Source organism: Buceros rhinoceros, unplaced genomic scaffold (assembly GCF_000710305.1).
Source record: "Buceros rhinoceros silvestris isolate BGI_N320 unplaced genomic scaffold, ASM71030v1 scaffold17710, whole genome shotgun sequence".
Lineage (NCBI taxonomy): Eukaryota > Metazoa > Chordata > Aves > Bucerotiformes > Bucerotidae > Buceros > Buceros rhinoceros.
The window spans coordinates 62,132-78,551 of record NW_010390596.1 but is presented as its reverse complement, the minus strand read 5'-3'; the positions used below and the strand labels follow the sequence as shown (position 1 = coordinate 78,551).

The window sequence follows — 16,420 nt, the reverse complement described above, 5'->3', positions numbered from 1 at the left end:
CGACCAGATGACCCATCCAGCCCCAGCCAGCCCACAGTGGCTGGCTTGGAAAGACACTTTCAGACAAACGGGTATTCTTCAAGGTGAGCTCTGCACTGGGGCCTTTCGCCAGCCTCAGATCCACACACACATCAGAGGAGTTCAAAGAGGCTCCGAAGATGACAACACCCAACATAAAGAAACATGCACGCAAGATAAAAAATGAACCAAAGAAATTGCTTCTGTGCTTCAACGGCAGTTTCAGAACAGAACAGAGCCTTAAATATGCATCACTTTAGCAGAGCTATGCTCGTGCTGCTCAGAAGCAAACTGGTACCAGAAAGCCCCAGCCAAAACGTGCTGATTTTACTCTGGCTCAGTTTCCAGTTGCTTTTTGTTTTTTTTTTTTCTTTTCCCTAACCCTGACTCAGGGAATCAGGTTTGCAGTTCAAGCGCATGTCAGACACCTGGGTGCAGGTGGATTGCTGATACAGAAACACACAGAGACAGAGAAAACCTTGGGCTTAACTACAGAGACAACTGAGAAGTCTGGTAATGCCACAGCCTGGGGGTCACAGCGGCTCACAAAGCAGTCACCAGGTTTGCAAAAGAGGAACAGTTTTTCTTACAAAAGAAAGAACAGTCGTGAGCAGCCACACCGTCTAAAATCCAGAAATGACCATGAATTCATTTTTCTCTGAATGACTGCATTTGAGAGGACCCAAGAAACAGCTTTTCAATGTAACTAGGCTACACAGCTACAAAAAGCCCAGGAGCCCAGCGAGTCAGAAATTAAGAGTAGGAACTATGTGACTGCGCCCTCCGGAGAAAGCACCCTTGTCCCTGTTGTGACTCTCTTGGCTCTGACACCTTTCAGTGATCCAGCCCAACATTCCCTACAGTTGCTCAATCACCTTTTTAAAAGGAGGCCGTTCCACTGCTATCAGCCAGGTAGTGGAAGAGCAGCATCCTAAAGGAAAACCCAAGTGTCCTACGCAGACGCTGGTTTAATCTCCCCAGGCCCCCTATGAAGGTATGACATCCCTCTGTAAGGCTGCGTGCAGGTGTGTTACTAACACTAAACTGTCATTCTAAGGCTGGACTCTATAAAAACCGTATGCGACGACACAAATGGTACGTGGTTGCCCTCTGGTTTCTAACACTGGAGTTAAATGAGTTAGAGAGAGGAGAGAGGCAAGAAGAAGGGAAGCTGCAGCATCCAAAGCCTTCAGCAGTAGTTTGGAGTGTCCTTGCCTGAGACCATCCACAATTTTCATAGAGCAATCGGTGTGTTTGCCAGTTTGCACAAACAAGTGGAAGGTCTTTTCCCTGACCAGAATGAATGGAAAAGAATTGGCTGAAGTGACTTTATCAACTTTATCAACTGCAAGTGCCTGTTACTGCATCATCATCTAAACCTCTCCTGTTGGTATCTGTTACAATCAAGAACATCATCACAGCGATCCAAAGAAATGCAAAGCAGAAATAATAGAATTTACAACTGAAGTCTAGAGTATGTGCTTGGGCCATTGCTTACCAATTCATTCACCGTAAGAACTTAAAGAAGCCACCCAGAGAACCCACACTAAGGCTTTAATATAAACTACTGAATTTTTCTATTCTAATTGCTCTTATTTTTCTGATAAATACTTAAATAAACATCCTTATACCTCTTTTAGGTCCATCAAAAAGGTGCTTTTTACTCCCTTCTTGGTTCAGTACCTCAAGTCCACACAAAGACAACAGTAACCTCGGGCTATTCTTCCTCCAAACCCAGGTTCATCTGCAGCCTCGGCTTTGCTGATCCTAGGAAAGACGCTTTTGCAGATGATGAAGGTCAGGTAAGCATTAGGAACCTTAGTGCAAAGCACTGTGAGAAACATCACACAACAAGGCTGAAAGAAAAAAGAGAAAATGTCTTCTAGCAGGCAGACCCTTCCTCAGTTACAGCAAAAGCAGAGAGTGTTTACAGCAGACAGATGCCGTTCAATGGACGGAGTCGTGCTGCTGACTCTCGTAAGGACATGGCTTATGCTACCAACTCTAATGCTTAGGGATGGGAATCTTCTTAACCTAAATGAGGATGTCCACAGCCCTAAGTATATATCAGCAAGATTTTTTCAAATTGCTTCACAACAGATGTCTGTGGTCACAGTGATTTTAAGAGAATGAGGGGAGAAAAGTGATTATAAATTTATTTTAAATGTTTAAAGATAAGCAAGAAATTAAAAAGTTCCATTTCCTCAGCTCATTAACATACAAGTTACAAAAGCAGTATGGACCGTGCAATTAAAAATTACCTCTGTCTTAAAGCAACAAATAACTTGGGTATCGCTAACACATGAAAACAGCGTCATTCTGGCACACAGACGAGGCTCGTTCTGAACCACGAGTGCACGAAGACGTGTGAGCGTGTTCACGTCTGAACTTCTCCCCATAGCACCGACTGCATGTCCAGACGACTGCGTGTACAAATGCAGCCCTCATTCCTCCAACAACCGAAGGCGTGATCGCCTGCATCCACAGCTGGGGGTAGAAATAAAGGTTCACATCAAAACTGCACAGCAGAAACTCCAGTTCTTTTGAAACGCCACTGAAAAGGTGGCCCTTAAAATACCATTAAATCCTGGTTAAAGACTTATTTGAAATCTCCTCAATTCGCCTGACTGTTGCAAAGATCATGTGAATAAAGCATGAACTTCCCAACACAGAGAGGGAAAGGATTAATTTTTACTAAAATAAACTATGTGTTCAGAAACAAGCAAAACAGTGAATAACCGCAGCTGCTAACAGATCACAACAGCGGTTTTAACTTCTGCTGTCATCAGCTGGTACGACTTTTTCATAGCACTAAAACAGAGCTAAGATTTTCCTTAGTAAATATTCTAAAAGATCTTTCTATAAATACTACTCTGGTTCGTACAGTATTAATGTCTCATTCTTAAAGACTCAACGTCACAGTTCCAAACGAGTAAGATACTTAGTTAACTAAATCGTCTTTGTAAGTTTTACCTAATATTGACTTTGTATTTTTATTTTTCATTATTTTGAATTGCTTCCTATTTGTGGCATGTGCTTTCCTAACGCAGATCTGGCTGTCCACCCATACCATCATTTCAGACTTCAGGACTTCCTAAGCCTTCGCAGTTTTAACTTCCTGAGGCCATTTTCACCTTCTTTTTTTCGTTTTTGGGTAAGCTGCTCCGAAGACGGCGGCTGCAGTTCTGAACAAGATGATGGCACCACAGGCAGCTCTTCAGGGGTTATGCTCGGCTCATTTTGGCTTCTCTGCACTAGACTGTTCCTCTCAGAAAGGGGCCCGGAGAGGGTTTTTCTCAAAGTTAGCAACTCCTCCTCAGACACTGCCTCTGTAATGCCTTGTTTCAAAAACAACCTGGAATTAAGTGGGGTCTTCTCCTCCAGGAATGAACCTAAACAATCAGCGGTGCACTTACTCCTTTCTGTGTTGCCAGGAATCAAAAGAGTCCCTTCTGAGGACGCTTTTTTGAAGTGCTCTAACTTTTCTCCTGAACCCCAGCTCTTTTGTGGAGCCTGTGTTTTGGTCACTGTTTGACTTTGTTTTGGATCTGGCAGTGCTGACTCAGAGCTACAAGGAGGGTTCTCGCTTAGAAGACTCCGCTTCAACCGCTCCAGAGAGTGAGGTTTTTGCTGGCTGCTAACATCATCTGGCTGGCTCTGATTAACATAATTTTCCAGCTCTAAAACAGGAAGCTCCATGTTGCTCTCAGCTGTATTTATACAGTCCTTTAGCAGTCCCACACTCCTACATCTCACTTCAGACTGAGGACTGAAAGAAGGCTGACAGTCGTTCTTTTTGTTCTCCGTCTGTGAGTCCACTGAGCCAAGATACTCTATCTTGGACTCCTTGCTGATCTGAGGTTTGCTTGCACTGGTTTTCCTTGTTTTTGTCCTTTTCACACTGCAATAAAATGAATTTCAATTGTAAATTAAAAAAAGAATCTTCACTGCCTCAATCTGCCCTTTTTACATACTCTGAAACTCCACCAGGGCAACCCTCCTCCTGAATGTGGGAAAACTCCCTGTGTATCATCTTGACAAGCAGTAATGTTTGTCTGGTATGGCTAATATCAAGTGTTCTCCATTTGATTTTCCACTGCACTAGGGAAACCCTATTTATTAATGACTAAGCCATGAAGGAGTTCACATTCTATTCCAGGAGGCAGAACTGGATTCATTGCAGACGTTAAAGGTCAACACGGCATAAGTACATCGAATTCCTTCCCAAACCGGTTAGATAAAATAGTATTTCCTAAGTGCCTAAACAACTTCAAACCATTCCCATATATTCACATGGAAAACGTCTATCTATCGACTAGAGGGGGCAGGCGGGGAGAGGCAGCAAGCACATCTCTCTGTGAGACTTCCTAATCTCTATTTTAGAACGTTCCTCTGGAATTTTTCCCAGGACATTTCAAAGCATGACTTTAAAGTTAACCACTGCTCATCTAGTATCAAGCCCATTCATCTGGGAAGGACTTAGGTAATGCAAGAAGATGATATTCTAAAAGGAATTAGACAGGAAAACAGGATCACAAGGGACCTGATGGAGTGTCAGTACATAAACACTCCTCGGCAGCGCGTTACCTACAAATCTGATTTCACACAGGCTGTAGGATGAGCTTTACGCTCTAGTACCAAAGCTGCCTATGGAAGATTTTGAGTCTATAGATTGTCCGGTGCTGTGGCCACTTTCTGGGGCTCTGCTGATGCTGAGCAGTTCCCAGGTGGCATGTCTAACTCTTCACAAAGAGGGCAGGCTCTTCCACAACAGGTAGAGCTGGCGTTCCCCCAAATCTCGTCTCGTTTCCAAAGACAACACAGGTGAAACAACATGGGGGGGAAAAAAAATCGGGTTCACAGTAAATCCCCCCTTCCACAGTTCATCTGGGGCTACTAACAGCTTGCGCAAACAAGGTGACATCCTGGTACAGCCAAGGACACGTTCAGCTGAGCAACTAACCCTCCCCATCCACTACACCAGGGATGCCAACTGTGACCAAAGATCTCGACCAGTACTGTGGCACGCTGCAGACACTCAAACTGAACAAAAAATATATTTGCAAAGTGTTTTCCCCCAGATTCAAACATCACGTATTTATTTTGGCTCAGAGCTTCAATCAAGGAGAAAACACCCTGTTTTGATTCTGCCTCGCGCCATGTGAGATATCTGTGTGGCCTGTAATCGCTGTTTTCATGCCATACAAAACAACAGCGATCACTTTCTGTCCACACTAGAACAGCGGTCTCTTAGTTTAACATAATCCTTGGTAAAGGACTTTATAATAGCTGAAATTTTGTTACATAGGCTAGATTCTACTTACTCAAATTTTACCAGGTTATATATTTAACACCTAGGAAAGAGTAGTGACGTACATTTCTTTCAAGACGTCTTGCTTTATTTGTTCGCTCGGACTAATCTTGGGCTTCTTGTCCTCAGCAGATTCAGTAAAATATTCAGACGTCCCATTGGAAAGTTCTTCTTTCTGCTCCAAAAGAAAATACAGGTTTAAAGCATGACACATCAAGTTATGACTATTCAACATAAAACTCCATTTCTAAAACTAAGATTACAGATGTTCTTTATTATTTTGATCTGAGCCGTCTAAGAGAAACAATTACTTTTAATCTTTTAATATTTGAGAGTCTAGTCTGTTCCCTCCCCTTTCAGGCTCCCAACGAACATATTTCATATGCTAAAATATACCACAAACAAACAAGACTGTAATGTAAAGGACGGAGCTTTCCAAACCGTCTGAGGAAACTGTTGGCAAATATTTGACATCTTTGTGGCTCTGGCTGTGACAAATGCCAGGAATCTCTCTTGCAGACAGGAGCACGTTTGTCAGTTTTTTTTCTCTGAAGAGACTGACTGGCGCAGTGGTCTATACACCGAGTCTCGGAAGAATTGCCATGATTTTCCACACTTACAAAAAACCATACAGTATTATTTGCCCGTTTAAGAAAGCAAGGGTTAAAACTTCTAACGCAAACATGGAAACGCTCGCAGCTTGTAGTGGTTGGCTACTACAGGACACCAGGGGAATTCTTTCTGGTCTCTGCTAACATTAGCACCACAGTTTTATATAAGAGATCGGGGCGAGAGGGAGGGAAGGAAAATGCTCTTTTTCTTCAAGCTCTGAGCATTTCCTTTCACAATGAAACAATCTCAGTGAGAGAAGGGCTATTTGCTGTCTGCGCTATTAACTACCACATACTTCAAAAAAGTATTATCTCTGGGGCTATGGAGAGAGGAGAGGAAAATGGGGCGCAGTCAAGAAGAGAAGAGGCTTTGTGCATCTCCTTTTCTTTGATGGCATTTTTCTTCATCAGCCTGCCTGACGCAGCTTCTGACTGGGGCTCACCAAATGTAGCGAGCGCTTATTTACACCGCTTCCTGCTCCGTGCTGGGAAGCCAGCACCCTGGAGCCAGGTGGTAGCAAAGAAATGAAGAAAGCAGAGAACGACTGCGGAGGCGCAAGGCCAGAGCGCGTACCTGACCGCTGCCTGGAACACCCCTCCGGAACCTGTCGCTTGCCGGGGATTAAGCCCTGTCCGGTTTTATTTCTGTTTTAAAGGAGAGGGGGTGAACCTCACCGCTCCCTCCAGAAGAATAAGCCAGTGAAAACGACTTCCTGTTTTGTAAGCAGAAAGAGGGTAGCCAGGCAGAGAACTAAAGCCATTTCGACAGTTTAAAAAACTACAGCTGTTTTGAGCCTTCTATTCGGAGCAAATTACGCAAATGTGTCCGTGTGTATGGAGAGATGCACCAAGTTCTGTCCACTAGTGGTGCAACATGTGTGTTTACAGCAGGCAGAAGACACCTGGGACGTACATGCAATGTGATTTCAACCTCAGAAATCGAGCCTAACTAGTTTAATCTGAGAGATTAATTGCTGCTTCTGTTCTTGTTAGAGGTATGGACTCCCCTAATCTGACTAAATACGTTTTCATATTTGATAAATGATTAAAGAAGGGAATAGTTTAAGATACTCAAGACTTTGGCTCATTTTAGGATACGGCACAGACCCTTAATTATAAAGTCTGTAAAACTACTCTGATTTCCAGCAACATTCATGTAACTGAAGGCTCTTGCACAACCATCCTGCATCAAAGCAGCTGGAGAGCACCCTTACTTCACCCGGGGACAGGAGCACAAGCAGAAGCATCTGAATTTCTGCTTCATGCTAAGCACCGTAAGGCTAATTCTACTAAATCTTCCTCAGTCCTCAGCAGAGGACACCAACACAGCAGACGGTGACGAGATTGCCCATCTGCTAAGGCAGTTTTCATAGACATGGTAAGCAATGGGTGGAAAGGAGCTCTCGGAGCAAATTCCAGAAGAGGACTGGGCACAGTTCCTGTCCACACGTCCTCACTACCGCAGGAAAGCCGTAAACCTCACTTCTAATTTGCACCTGATTATGAACAGCGCATGATCCTTGCACAGAGCGTACTGTCACGCCAGGGTGTGAAGACCAGACCCCGGAGAGAGGCAAAGATGACGAAGCCATGTCACTTGTGCGTTGAGTCAGGCCGGAGTTAACGGTTCAGAGGTGAAGGGCTAACTCATTCCATCACTCCACCACCGTCAAGCTTTTATTTGTTTTTAAACTGCTTATCACACAGACAGTGACAGAAAAGGGTTAAGGTGTTAAAAAAATTAAAAATCGAAATGATTTATATGTGAAACACTTCTGAACATGCCCTCTAAGTACAGTAGATTTTCCCCTTGGAACCACACCCTGTAAGTGCTGTATTTTGAGAGCTGAACAATTAACATAAGGCATATGAGTCAGTCTTTGAAAGACTCTGTGGGAACCAGAGAGCCTTTTGCTATTAGGAGTGATGTAAACTCCCTAAGGCTGGAATAAGTCCACAATAGAAGGCAGAGAGAGTCATAAATAACAACAATGGGCACTCCATATACTACTAAGACACTCAGCCATTATTGGTGATACTTCCTTTATTTTCTTTATTAGACTTAATAATTTTAGTTAATTAAAAAAATAAAAAACACTGGCTGTTTTTGGGAATACTATTTATTTCCTATGGGAACTTCAGGACTTGTTAAAGAAAGAAGAAAAGCTAATCTGCTCTCATCCTGTCTAGTAATCCCAAATTCCTTTTAGGCAGTGAAATAATTAAAGAAAAATATTCCAGGCATAAAAAGGAGGACAGCAGAAGCAGACATCATATAAACAATGACACCATGACAGAGAAAAACGTCAAAGCACCGCCAGACTTGTGACTTGACTCTGAAAGAGCTGCAGGGAGTGGGATCACTGCTAACAAATTAAAACCACATTTCTTGGCAAATTGTTCAAGACAGACATATTTACATTTGTATAGAGGCTGGGTGGGCACGAAAGATGAAAATGCTGCTTTAGCCCTTGAACTGCCAAGTTCTATTAGAAATATGTGCTCCTAAACCCCGAGGGTAAGCTCACTCCTGTTTGTCGCTAAAACTCGGCGAAGAAGGACCTGCAGAAATGGAGCTTACAAAGTCTTACTGCCCTACCTGTGTGTAACACAGTCCCCCCCAAACCTGACTAAAGATCCTTAGTACTTATCAAAGAGATGGCTGGGAGAAGCACTCTAGTGAGACCTACAGAGAAGTGTGACTGTTGGGCACACAATATACTTGCTTCGAGGCCTATCAAATTGAAAAGTCACTCTTCCACCATCTTACTCCATACACTACCTCACTCAAAATGAAACAGAAACCCTCAGAAACATAGAAGTGGTGATGCCGTGTGCAGATCTCTGCGGGTTGGCCGAGTTCAGCAATCCAGCCTTAAGCACCTGTGAAAGAGCTACTTGTGGACGTGCACTTGTGAAGGATCCTCACAACCCATCATCCTGAAGGGGAGTGACAGGTTTGGTCTTTTCAGCCAAACAGGCAAATACTGTATTTTGTCCTCAGAGTGGGATGCTAGAAAAATTTCCAAAGGGAACTGTGCTGCCCCCTCTTCCCACCTCTCGTCTGATTTCATATTTTTGAGTTGTCTCTTACTGCGCTCAGGAGAACAGTTGCACATGCTTATGTACCAATAAAGTAATGCTAAGGGATAATTAAATTTCATGTCTGGTTTAAAAAAACCCACCCCACAATAAAAACCACACATTGTTTCTGAATTGCATTTATCACCGTGGCTCAACTTGCTCAACAAAAAATACTTAATAGGAAACATCAATGGGTCTAATAAATCAAATTTAGTATCTGAGGGCCATACGGGAGGGGACTCTGAAGAACTCTTAATTGACAAAGCAATGAAATAAAGTATTATGCCAGGCAACACAAGCGAATAAAATTAAAATTAGAAAAAGGGATCAGACAGAAACAGCGTTATGTGAGCTCGCAGTTGCGGGGTTTCTCTTCATGTCACTTTAAGTGGTGCCGTGAGCTCAACCATCTAAGATAACCTTTATGTCTCAGAACTGTTCTAATAGATGATTGGCAGATCAGAGAGATCACGCAGGACTCTTTCCAATCTGATTAGAGGAAAAGGGATCCTAAAGGAAGTGAGGCGGCTCGTCAGTGAAGGGTGAATCAGATACTAGCATCTAACTGATAGAAAATCGACAGAGGCAGGAATTTGGATTTAGGTTTCTGCCCTCTCCCATCCCACATGAAGGAAAAGCTTCCCACAATTCAACAATGCAAATTTTTCAGTGTTTCCAACGAATCTGTCCCAGCAACTCTACTTATGAACTCCTACCACATCATAAAACATTCACAGAAGTTTTCCAAGAACAGAAATGGGTATTATTCTCCAACTGAAATACAGTTCCTTGATTGGACTTGTGGAATATTGCTCTACATTTTGAAATAGACTGTCTTGTTCTTAATGCCAGTAAGTTCCAGTAAAAAACATTAAGCATCATTCCATGTTACACATGGGAGTACTGATGTTTCATTTGAAATAGGTATTTTTAAGGAATGCTGATGGTTTTTAAAAATACATTCTTTTCAAGATTGAAATTGGAGAAACAACCAGAGAAAACTCTCCAGTGAGAAGCAGAACTGTATGATCTACCCGCGGCCTAGCGCAGAAAGGGAAAATCTAACTCCTGCATCAGTACAGTCTTCATTATCTACTACCAAAGTTCATTTTAATTGGATACCGTGGATCTTAAGTATAAGGTTTTGCTTGTCAAGAGTCCCTCTGGTCTGTACTACTTAGTCCAAGAGCTGCTCTATTCAGTTACAAGCCAGTTTCTCAAAATATGAGGTGTGAACCCGGGTTTCTCACTTGATGCATAAATCCTGGCAATCCCAAATGCTTCAAAGGTCCCCAGAGCAGCAACAGGTTAGCTTAAAGCTATTTTCTATGAGGAAAATGCCTTCTGGTGTTTGAAAACTTTTGTTTGGATTTTAATCATATAGCAGGAATCCTAGACTGTTCTGAATGTAGGAAATGCAGAGTTCTCTAGACGTGCATTCAGATGCTTGCTGGCTAACAGAAAATAAGCTGTAAGTAGCAGAAAACAGATAAAATGTGATACTTCATCACAAAACTGAAGTGGCAGGGGAGGCTTTTTAAAAATGGATACACATCTGTAACACAGATAGCAAGACCATACGTAACACTCTCTAAAGGCACAGTTTAAACAAACAAACTGTTTATTTACATCCTGAGAAGCACGTGACACATGCTGTGTGTTTGCTTGAAGGCAAAAAGCGCTAAAATTTATGCCAAGTAATTGAGCTATTAATCATTCTGATTTTATACAGCAATGCTACAAGACTCAGATTCTATCTTCAGAGAAAGTGACCACTGATAAGAAACGGAGGAAAAGACAACAGCTTTTCGACCAAAATAACTTCTCTCAATGACACTGAAGGAAAACACAAAGGATATTAATGCTGAATATTTTTTTTTTGTAAGAAAACCAATTATCATAAAAACATTCATCTTCAGCTGCCTTTCCCATCAATTTTTATGGTCCCTGCCCTCAGTAGTTAAGACAGAGGACGTGCATACAAGATATACATGTTTTATACTTCAAGGACTTTTTAGAAAATAAGATCGCAATTTCAAGTGGAGCTTGACCCCATGGTCAGTATGTTAATGGTCATATGACATGATAGAACACTACTAATAGTACATGAGGTATAAAACCATGTGATTCATATACTTCAAACTTCAATTGTTACAGAAAAAAATCTGGAAAAGAATGCCTCCATTTTATAAACCAACTGTTCCTTTATACAGTTACAATAGTGTTTAACAGCTGTAGGAGATCTTGGAAAGAATAATAATGCTCTTGATCTTGCTGGTTATACAAAAGCAAACTATGTAAAATAGGCAGGGCCGCACAGCCCAGGAGATAATTACTGTTCAACAATTAAGTCAATGTTTTAGCTTGGTTTCCAAAACAAACACCACCCCCATCCTCAAAGCCCCCAAAATTTCTGAGCTCACAATGGAGATCTGTCCCTCCACATACTTTCAAATCATTACAAATTGTTCAAAAATCTTTCTGTGAACTTTACCATCATATATTTCAGCTCACTGTTCAGGCAAGTTTATGAAATTCCTATTAGTCTTAACAGATTTCTGCTGAAGGCTGAGGAACGAATTGCTCTAAAAAAGCAAATCCATCAAATAGTCTTTGTCCAATAGGAATATAGAGAATTACCACCAAAAACGGAAGTAACCTAAGCTTTTTTAAGTCCTAGAGTTACCAAAATCTCGCAGATGTACAGAGACTAAATAAAACCTTTAGCTCACTATCACTTTAAACATTACCACTGCCAGCCTTCCACCCTGCACCTTTGCTGGAGGTGCCCATCCTCTCAAAGTCTCCAGAGAGAAAAGAACGACATTCAGTGCAAAGCCCAGAATCCTAGCCCAAATTCCCATTAACTGCCAGCGTAAACTGGGACAGCAAGAGCGTGAGAGGGGAGAGGAGAGTGAGGGAGGTGAAAAGATGATGACAGATGATAATATCTTAAATAACCACAAGGCTTTGACAAGTGAGATCTTGTGAACACTGCTAAGTAGTGACATTTAAATCAACTGGAACTACCAAAATCAGTAAAAGATTTCTCAATCTGTCCCTATGACTTGAGGATTGCTTCATACAGAAATTGTTTTAAGTGCTCAATCATTTATACTGCAGTTATAGGACCTTTTGCGTTTCTGCCATTCTTCACCTGGATTTTACACAATGACGATGTACTCAACTTACGTATTGGCTTTAAATCAATTTAAGTATTAGTTTTTATTCCATTCCATATATACTGCAGTATTGTGCCTGCTTTTCAGATAAATAATGCTGCAGACTGAGGATTTTCAAATCAGTTCCTGGTAGCAATATCTTGGCCTTTTTCCAGAGATGGTACAGGTAATCCAGTCAGCGGTATGTGAGGAGACTGTAATTGTTCTTTTCAGTAAAAATACTGTACATTTATCAACAGAGGATTTTCACTGACAGTCCTAATGCCCCTCTACCCAGCTCCATGAGGTTTCTGTGAAATTCTCCACAGCCTTCTCCAGTCCTGACTACCTGAAGTAATTGTGTCAGATTTCATTTCATCCTTCGTCCACTTCTCTGGATCATTACCATAACACGCAGCACACAGCTATTAGACTTCTGCCACACAGCAAATAAATCAGTCAGTTTGTAAGCTATAAGAAGAAACTAAGACAAGTTCAGACAAACCTCACTGAGGCAATTCACAGCTCAGGTATCCTCCCTCCCTTTCTGCAGGAGGTTCCTACCCCCACTGCCGAGCCGGCAGAGGGGAGCGTACACACATGCCCCAGCTGCTCCCACCTGCAATCCAGTGCGCTGGCTTAAAATCCAGGGAAGTTCAGTTTGCATGAATCCACAAGACTGTGATATGCAGAGCAGGATGAGATGCAGGCACACAGCCCTTTTGGCAAACTCTGCTCTAGGAGTAGTAATCTCCCAGGAGAAGAGGCAGACAGCTGGGACAAAAGGCAATATTGTAAAACTGCCATAGCTCTCCTCGTCATGACCAAGTCAAAGGTGTTACTGTCATTACTCTGTGATGTAGTTTCTCAAAGAGAGCAGTCTTATGATTCAAGCTAATTCAGGCTATCCTGACACTGAATGGGGAGTCTCACCCTTACCCCACACATGGTCCTGCCAAGCCTCCGATTCAACCCTCAAGTTTACGCAGCCACACAGTCATAGGCTGACTGAAGTGATTCAGCTGACAAGTAATCATGCAAACAACCAACCAACCTCAAAATCAAAAACAACCCCTCTCGTTTTCAGAGACATCAGTGAATTAACACAGCTCCCCACGCATGCCAGTACTGACAGACACCGAGGGTGAAAGTGCAGAGCTAAGAGGAGGGAAAACGTGGCAAGAGGGGCTGCACGTTTCAGTCAGGCATCAGCTTGAGCAAAATACGAAGGTTAAGTAGAAAAAAGTGATAGAAAACTCCCCAAAGAGAGAAGCAATTCTTCACCTGTTCTGCTGCGTGGTATTTGGATAGAGTTCATTAGTCTGCAGATTCCCCCTCTCAACCTTTTTGAAAAAGTAGTGAACCCTGTTCACACAGTTACGAAACTACAGAGATGTTTTCCTCTAGCTCTGTTTCCTCTAACGACTGAAGAGAATTCAGCATATAATCTTAAAACACATGAAGACCAGATTTTATGAATTTAAAAGCAGATAATGAAATTGAAAGCCACCAACAAGACAAGTGTTCCAACAAACATAACAGTCGTGTGTCTTGGATGTTACTTCCAAATCAGCTGCCACCTAAAGGGGAGGCCTTGCTCTCTTCATCCAATCTTGGCTGTGTGCTTCTGCGACATTTTTTGTGTCACAGTTGGCAACTGTGTGGGTACAGGATGAGTTGGTTCAGTGAACTGACATGACAGAAAACTAATCCTCCAATAAAAACCAGAGGAACTTCACAAATGAATAATTTTCTGCTGGATCAAGTCAATGAACTAATTCATGCGTGGTATTTGGATAGAGTTCATTAGTCTGCAGATTCCCCCTCTCAACCTTTTTGAAAAAGTAGTGAACCCTGTTCACACAGTTACGAAACTACAGAGATGTTTTCCTCTAGCTCTGTTTCCTCTAACGACTGAAGAGAATTCAGCATATAATCTTAAAACACATGAAGACCAGATTTTATGAATTTAAAAGCAGATAATGAAATTGAAAGCCACCAACAAGACAAGTGTTCCAACAAACATAACAGTCGTGTGTCTTGGATGTTACTTCCAAATCAGCTGCCACCTAAAGGGGAGGCCTTGCTCTCTTCATCCAATCTTGGCTGTGTGCTTCTGCGACATTTTTTGTGTCACAGTTGGCAACTGTGTGGGTACAGGATGAGTTGGTTCAGTGAACTGACATGACAGAAAACTAATCCTCCAATAAAAACCAGAGGAACTTCACAAATGAATAATTTTCTGCTGGATCAAGTCAATGAACTAATTCATTCTTGGCTGAAGAATCACTTGGTCCATTGTAACCAGAAAGGAAAGGAATATGTAGCTGAAACTAGAGGGAATGTGGACTGACCTTTTCAGTAGAAGCCCACCACCGCAGCAGTTTAACTGAGATATTATATATACCCATATATACACACACACAGTTCCGTGCCAAGATTAGCACTTACACAGTGTGAATTGGGCAATTGTATTTCAGTGTTTCCTTCTTTCCCTGCCCAATCTGATATCACTTAGCAGTCTTTAAAGTATTTAAGATAACTAAATTCCACATAAAGTCTTCTCCTAATCTTTACAAATTGCTGCTATCTGAAAAGTCTTCATTCTACCTTCCAGCAGACACACTAGTCCAGCAGCACGCACTCAAGCGTTAAAAGTCTCCTGTTCATTACAGCTAAGTACAGGTTTTCATGAAAGAACCACAAGCCTCTTTCCAGAATAACTGAAATCCAAACAAATCATGTCATTTATGCTCCTTTGAGCTGTTACATACTTGATAAGTTATGTTACAACGACACAAAATCAGACATGTATGAAGATGAAATAGTTTGCTTTGATTTCTCCACTGGGGATTTAAAACGCACTGGGTTTATCTTCAGCGCATTTCTCCCTGAGTACCTATATGGGTTTTTTTGTTTGGATGTTTAAGAGGAATATTCTGTGTAGAAAATAATCAATATCTTTGTATAATATTCTCTGTAACTTAAGAAGGCTCAGTGAAAATCTTGAGATCTTTTCCATCAAGACAGGATCTCCTACTCCCCACTTTCTTTTCTGATTTCACATGAATAGTAATTTCAAATTCCCACTTTTATATCATCATTAGCTTAACCTCCTTCATGCTTGCCCTACAACGGCTTCCTCTCATAGATTCTAGTATAAAGCCAATGTGGTTATCCATGAATACTCCATTGTTAGCACATTTTCAAATGCTCACAAACCTCCACTGAGCCTTCCACCCATTTCCATTTCCACTGTTTCTTCAGATAACCCATTTCCAATTTTCCATTTTAGTTCTCTGCATAATAATCAAGAAAATGTCGTCATTGACAACGATGACTAATCTCTCCAGAGCTCTTATATATTTCCCTGGGTTTCCTCTTTTGCCACGTTCCCAAAACTGCCTTCTTTTTCAAGATAAAACTATTCAAGATTAAACACATAGTTTGGCAAAACAGGAAACAATGGATTTATGTTTAAACTCAGCATTAATCAGCCAGGCTATTCTTACATCTTTTCCTTGATAATTCCAATTTGCTTATGTATTTTCAATAATTCCCTGTATTGTTTCTTTAATAAAGATTTCCCTTCTACCAAAACAACCATTGTGACCTGCAGGCTGGTTTTTAGATATGACCACACACACCTCCACTTCTAAATAGCATCTAGAAAAGAGAACATTATATCTCAATAGATTTTCTTCTATTTTAGTTCAGCTCTAATCCTTAGAAGTGCTCTCAAATCTTTTATTAGTTTATGCATAAAGCTAATTTGACAGACTGCCTAATCCTCCTTTTTCTTGGTCTTACAAGATTTATCATGGAAGGCTTTAAACTGCTTCTCTCAGCAATTGACACTGAGGTTTGTGCTTGTGAATATCTCAAAAACAATCTAATTATGATCTTTCTGGAGATGCAGGACGTAAGAATTTCATTTTGCATCTGGCTACATCCCTCGAAATTCTTAGTTTAAGCACAGTATTTCAGAGATACAGAGAATATCCTAAAGGGCAATGAAAAGGCAAAGAATGAAGTGCTGAAGATAGGTGAAGAGAGAGAGAGTTGCACTGAGTGGAAGAAATGTGCATCAGGCCGTCATAAATCTGGCTCCAAGTACTGGTCAGGCAGGGCATTGAGCCTGACTTGCCTTGACAGAACTCAGGAATGAAAGCTTGACCCAAACGATAAACCAGCATAAAAGCAGTTTAAAAAAACAACAACAACCAAACCCCCCC

The 16,420-nt window shown here is 41.6% G+C and overlaps 1 protein-coding gene across 1 annotated transcript in view; it reads right to left on the bottom strand.

Annotated features, from left to right (window-relative positions):
• Positions 1 to 3,102: 3,102 nt before the first annotated feature.
• SLX4IP (SLX4 interacting protein) overlaps positions 3,103 to 16,420 on the bottom strand; it is a 69,999-nt gene continuing 56,681 nt past the window's right edge. The window contains exons 7-8 of the mRNA XM_010138414.1: positions 5,395 to 5,504; positions 3,103 to 3,919 (exon numbers count right to left, since the gene is read on the bottom strand). Coding sequence (XP_010136716.1) covers positions 3,103 to 3,919; positions 5,395 to 5,504 — 927 coding nt within the window. The remainder of the gene's footprint in view (positions 3,920 to 5,394; positions 5,505 to 16,420) is intronic.